At 45.0% G+C, this 6,306-nt stretch overlaps 1 protein-coding gene across 1 annotated transcript; it reads left to right on the top strand.

Moving 5' to 3' along the window:
- Nucleotides 1-253: 253 nt before the first annotated feature.
- Nucleotides 254-5,654, top strand: LOC126536941 (uncharacterized). Its single transcript, XM_050184013.3, has 3 exons — nt 254-1,071; nt 2,561-2,773; nt 5,331-5,654. Exons 1-3 carry the CDS (start codon nt 958-960, stop codon nt 5,532-5,534), a joined length of 531 nt encoding a protein of 176 aa, XP_050039970.2. The 5' UTR covers nt 254-957; the 3' UTR covers nt 5,535-5,654.
- Nucleotides 5,655-6,306: the final 652 nt, after the last annotated feature.

Raw genomic sequence — 6,306 nt, 5'->3', positions numbered from 1 at the left:
AAGGAGGTAAGTCTACCAAATGTTCCTTATCGTTTCTCGACTGTTCTTGTCCACTAATTAAACTGTGGTAGGTGGGCTCCACAAAACAGATAGTACGCATCACAGTTTAATGGGCTACGGTCACTTTCTGGTGACTGTAAACATCAGCGTTCATTTACTGAGTGTTCACGACGTTTATAATTTGAAATTACTTTTATAATGCGGTGCAATTCGCTTAGCAACAGAACAAAAGTTGAGAAACATATATTAGTTGTGCGACTTTCTTAAGATGCAGAACATAGCTTTATGGGGATTATGCGTCCGCTTCACCCTTTAGGACGGAACGTGGAAAACAGTTGCACGTGACAAAGAAAGCTCTGCGCATTTTTGGTTGAACCGAGCTGTGCGTGTGCATGTGTGTGCATGTGTGTGTTCCGCCATGAGCGCTGCGTTTCCTGTCTTCATCTGGGTACTCAGATGTGTACTTCACGGTAAAACATTTATATCTGTGTACGGTTACGTTAGGTTACGTTAGGTTGTAGGGCCACCTAAGAATGCTCTTGCGCCTCCCTCTTATACGTCAAGCTAAACCCCTTTATTTCTGTTTACATCGCAGGTTTAGTGGTGTTAGGTTAGAACAGGTTCTCTACTACATATGAATACTGTGACAGCCATGTGTAGCTAAGGCTGGATTACTTCTTTTCTTTATGCAGTGCTAGGTTACGTTAAGACAAGTTAGATCTGTGGTTCCACACCCTTTAGTGACTTCATTTAGCATTCCCTCCATCGTGCCCTTCCTTGCTCCAAACATTTTTTTTTCTTTCTTTTTTTATGAAGGCGTCAATAAATTTTAAGGTACGACGATGAGCTGCTGCTTGAGCGCCTTTCTCTTCTGCTGTGCCACGTCTCAGTACTGGCAAGCTACGCATTTTACTGTCTTGTTTCCTTTTGTTCATGGTTTTTTTTCTTTAGCACAATATGTTTTTCATTTCCTTAAAGCTGGGACGAAGAGGCGGCAAATCTGAACATACCGTGAGCCCGAAGACAAAGGCGTCTATGGCGTCAAGACTTTTCCATGTGGCAGCGAATGAGGTGCGTTTTCCTCTTCCTGTTTAAGCACAGAAAGTGAAGAAACAAAAAAGAATCGGGGGACTTGATTTCTAAATGAAGCCAGGTTACCGCAGAAGGCGCAGCCGTTGAGGGCCATAGGAACAGAGAAAGCCGTCACAAGTAGGTTTGCAAGTGTACTACATAATTGAAATGCGTACTGCCCGTGGAAGAAGAGTACATTTCGAGCGCATGGACCAAAGGGCAAGAGAGCGACAATCATCTTTAATTATCATAAGAACGACGGAGTAGCCTTAGCAGGGATGCTCTCGCTTCAAACACAATTCACTCTCGTTACTTGCTCTTCGTCGCGACAGCAAAACGTAAATAGCAAAATCGGATTTCCTTTTTTTTTTTTCTTGAGAACAAAGTATTGCAGGCGGTTTATCGTCATCCGTCTATTTTGATGTTACAAGGCCTAAAAAAATACCACTGTTGCCGCGAAAGTAATTTGATTTCTACGTACCAGACGGTGCCACGGCATTTAGTGTTGGCGGCCTGAGGATTGAAAAAAATCAATATTACCAATAGCACACAAATTGTGTGGTATTGCGTGCGAAAACCATGATCTGATTCTGAAGCACGCCGTGGCGGGGTACTCTGGATTACTTTTGACGACCTGGAGTTTTTAACGAGCACCTAAATTAAGTACACGAAAGTTTTTGCATTTCTCCTCTATCGAAATACGGCCACCGCGGCCGGGTTCCAAACCGCGACCTTGAGCTAAGCAGCGCAACACCATAGCCACAGGGCCGCCTATTGCTGCGGATTAGGGTAGTTACATACAAGATCGAAAACACGCAACAAGGTAAGGCGCGTGTCTCAAATCCAGAGACGACTCGGCACGTTGAAATGCAGTGCCAAGATATTCACCCAACCAGGACCGTAGGAAACGTCCGCCTCCCAATACCCATAGGGTAGCTGACGGCAGCGTTAGCTTGTCACTTGTCGGGATAAGCAAGAAACGTTTAAGAGTATTGGTAGAAAAAAAGGGATAAGATTATTGTTAAAGGCATAGATTGTTACAGGCATAGGTAACTATATATAACGTAGACATAGGCAAAATGGTATACTGCAATAAATATGGAAAACCCTGATTAGCTCAAGCAGACTATCGGTGATTATTTGTGACCGCCCCGTTTCAAAGGTGATGGCACTATACATAACAATAATTATCAACATCATCATTGGCCATCCGTTCGTCATGCGGAACGCTCGGCTAAATCTATGCGTATAATGCGGCCATAGCCTTTCTGTCGGCATTTACCTAAACAGCCGTAAAGCTTTACAAAAGCTCCCGACTAAAGATTTGAAGGAAGATGGCATTCAAAGATTCCTGACTGCTTCTCACGCTCCCCGGCAACTGCAGCTTATGTGACCGTAATGTTTACCGGGAAACGCTTGCGGTGAACGCTATGCACGAAGGCGCGCTTTCTGGTTCTCTTCTCGCCACCTCCCCCCCACCCCGGCCCAGATGAAGGCGCCGCCCGCGCCTCTCGTCGAGACGGACCGCGAGTTCTTCCGGAAGATGGAGATGTCGGACACCACGAGCGGCCTCAACGGCGCGCTCAACTACCTCAGCAGCAAGCAGTACGGGCTCCGCATGTACGCCGTCGCTGTCGAGGAGGCGAAGCACATACACCAAGACCTGCCGCCCGAGCAGCGCATCGAGCGAGTGCGCAAGGTGGTGCGTTCTCAACCGTTCACTACTGTCGCCCATTTACTACTCGCCTCAGGAGGTTGCGGGTGGGATTCACTCGGACGGCCGAGTTCCTTTTCTTTAAGGCGAAAGCATTAAATGGCTCATGAGGCGGCAAGTACGGCGTTGGCGGCGTTGACCACACGACGGTACAAAAAGGCTACGTACGAACCCTCGACCTTTGGTGAGAGTCGACTCCACGACCTTTGGTGTTAAATAAGGCGCATTTAATTAAGATATAGTTAATTAGGGTACCCGGACCCACGACCTCTGGTGGGAGACCAAGCCACGACCATTGGTTTTTAAGGCGAAGTTAATTAAGACGCAGTTAACTGAGAAAATTAAAGCATTCGAACCCACGACCTTTGGTGAGAATCGAACCCACGACCTTGCGTTGTGGCATAATGTCTAAGAATTGCACGGTGGCCGCAATGCTTTCGCATTCATCCACGTAAGGATAACTAAGTGCCCGTTGAATTTTTGTGACCATTCTTACTTACTTGTATTCCTTTATCACAAATTTGAAATATAACGACGCATTGGTTTTTGCATTATACGTAACTCTGAGGATATAGCTGTAACTGGCATTTTGTAACATGTGCGTGAACAGCGTTACGACTTCACGTATGCTGTTAACTATATTTTGTCGCTTAGGGCATTTCCATATTTCTGGGACATGCATGTTGTGGCGCGGACTCGGGGAAATATTAATTTTATAACCTCTTTACCAAAGTTCGGCGATACTTGTGAAAAAGCTGATGGCCGAATTCTAAATTGTCCTTCCGGCAGTCGGTACAGTTTGACGTTCTTCTTCAATTGGTTGTGTCTCCTTGAGTCTCCTTCAAATTGGTTGTTGTCGTCCAATATGAAGCATTTCTGTTTTTCACATGTCTAGGCAAAGGAAGTGCTGGACCAGAGCTAAATCCGATCTAAGTGTTCACGTTGTTTACCTAGAATTGGTGAGTCCTACAAAATCCCCAACTTGGTGGATACACGCCAAAATAACGCAACTCTGTAATCATCTCTTAATGTCTCAGAGCAACGAGTGTGGCATATCAGTTTGTAGTGCGTGGAATTGTTATAGTGTCAGCGTTAGTTTTATTAAATGACTATTCGGCAAATTAGTGTTAGAACAATACCGTATGTTTATGACAGGTATACCGTGATTTGCGTTTTCATTCTATACCCGAAGACAAGAAATGTTGGCTTACTGCTTTGTTCTCACTCAAATTTCGTAGCAATAATGCACTTATATTTGTGTCTATCTATATAAAATATTTGACCCGCTTGTTAGCCTTATTTGTCTGGGCATTTACTTGCCGACAGTCGTCGACATCAGACCACGTCTATTCAGTACTCAGCTTCGTCGATGGTGAAACGCGTTCACAACGGTAGTTTGGTAGTTTTCTGAGCGAACAAGGCCAGCGAGCGCAAAGGAACCACAACCGCAAAATCCTCTATGAATGATGTTAAAAAAAAGCGCAGATATAGCGCATCAACTTTGTCTGCTTTGGATGTCCTTAATTAATGCAGTTCACAGTATACTATGATGTTTAATATGTTGGAAAGTGCCAACCTGGCGCTTCAATTTTTTTTTCTCGAAATTTTGGGAATTATTTTTATCAAGTTTAATGGCTCAGTGAAGAACTTATTTTACTAAAATATACTAAAAGATGCGCATGCGCCTTTTTTTTTCTCAGTATATTAACCCACGCTTCCGAAATCAGCGCTTGTGTTTTGTTGTCCTCTTTCTTGCGTATTTGTCTGTTACTGCGCGTAGTTTCCGACGTGAATCAATATTGCTACACGCGTGTGGTACTTGATTGTTCGAACGAGAAGCAACGAGAAGCATATCAACTTGCCCAGATGACTCTTCTTTTTATCTCCAACAGTCATAACCTAACCTAACCTAACGTTTTCCCCTCGGCGCAGCAAACGTCACTGGAATCAATTCAGTCGAACCGGAGCAAAACAATTTCTCCTGTCCCGTATACATTAGCGCCTTCGGGCGCCTTGTGCAAAATTTTACATGCCAAAATATCGAATCAGAAGCAAAAGCAGCCTGTTTCGTACTTCCTGAAACATCCTTGAATGTCTAAATTGTTTTAGAAAACCATTTCGAAGTTAAGCGGCTGAGAGTATGCTGTGGGCGTCAGTACTCGTATATGGCGTCGTGTGGAGGGTTCGCTTCTTTCATTGTGTTTCACTATAACTTACCTCAGGCATACACTTCAAGCGGCTGGATAGGTGCGTGCTTTCCACGTTAGAGTATGCTACGCGTGAAATGGATCATTTTCTAATATCCAACGTTTCCTCAGGGAGTTCTCAGACGGAGTCCACATTCTGGAAACTCCACGAAACTCAGAAGAATAATGAAAAAGACATCTTTACAGCAGCTGTACGCTCTCTCTTTCGTGATTCAGAAGATGGCGAGAAACGCGGTGGACCTAAATCTTTTGAATGCACGGAATTGGTGCCTGAAAGGGATAGTTGGGAGGTTCCGTGGTGGGGCCTAATTTCTCCCGATAAACTCGCTTCTCCGCAGTACCAACGCGTGAAAGCCGTGTACGAGCGGGAAAAAGTGGAGCGCGAGAGGCTGCAGGCCCGCACCAAGACGCACCACAATGCCGCGAGTGCGAAGGCTCTGGCCGCCGCCGAAGAACGGGTCAAGAACCTCAACCTGCTGCTGCTTTACTACGCTTCCGGCCTGAAGTGCATCTACGAGGACCAAGAATCGAAGAAGCCCTGACCGCTCTCCCTTGACGTAGGCCTTCGTGCTTGCACGTCGCAGTGATGCATTCGTTTTGGAGATGTGAACGCACTTTCGAAATGAGCGTGCTCTGACGAAATAAAACAGTAATGCAATGTAGGCGACGTTCAGGAAAACTTCGTTGCTCTTGAAAACCTCCGTAGATTTGTTTTTTTTTAATCGCGCGACCTTATGGACGGTGCGACTGTCAGAGCATAGTAACACTACTCAACTAGGCTGCCGAGTCAGTTTTAGTTAAAACTCAATAATTAGAACGCGATGTAATGAACTTCACTGTAATGTGGGCGGCAGTGGCCATGTAGTACAGTTAGATTGTGTCGGTCTTCCTTCGCGGCAGTGGTTACATATCGTTATATTAAAACACCGGATGAGCACACTTTATGTTAGCGCTAAAATTACATGGCGCTTTATTACCGTCAAGTTATAAAAGGTAAAAAGATGCCTTATATCGATGACTTTGTCACATTGAACTTCGTTAGATTAAGGTTTAACAGTAATTGTAATTTTTGACTTATGGGGGACATGCGCTTGATTTCCAGTGACCTTCTTTGGGGGGATCGCGATTTTCCCGCCTTGAACTGGTCACAACATGGCGCTTTTAATGTGATTCAGAAATTTTGAACCCATCTATCCATCCATCCATCCATCCATCCATCCTCTTACGCAATAACCCAAGTTGTCTACCAGCTTGGGCCACAAGGTGTGCGCTCATGGTGAGCGTGATGCCGTCGTGTGGTAATTCTGTCGTCAT

Source organism: Dermacentor andersoni, chromosome 4 (genome assembly GCF_023375885.2).
Source record: "Dermacentor andersoni chromosome 4, qqDerAnde1_hic_scaffold, whole genome shotgun sequence".
Taxonomy (NCBI): Eukaryota; Metazoa; Arthropoda; class Arachnida; order Ixodida; family Ixodidae; genus Dermacentor; species Dermacentor andersoni.
This window is presented reverse-complemented; position numbering and strand designations above follow the sequence as displayed.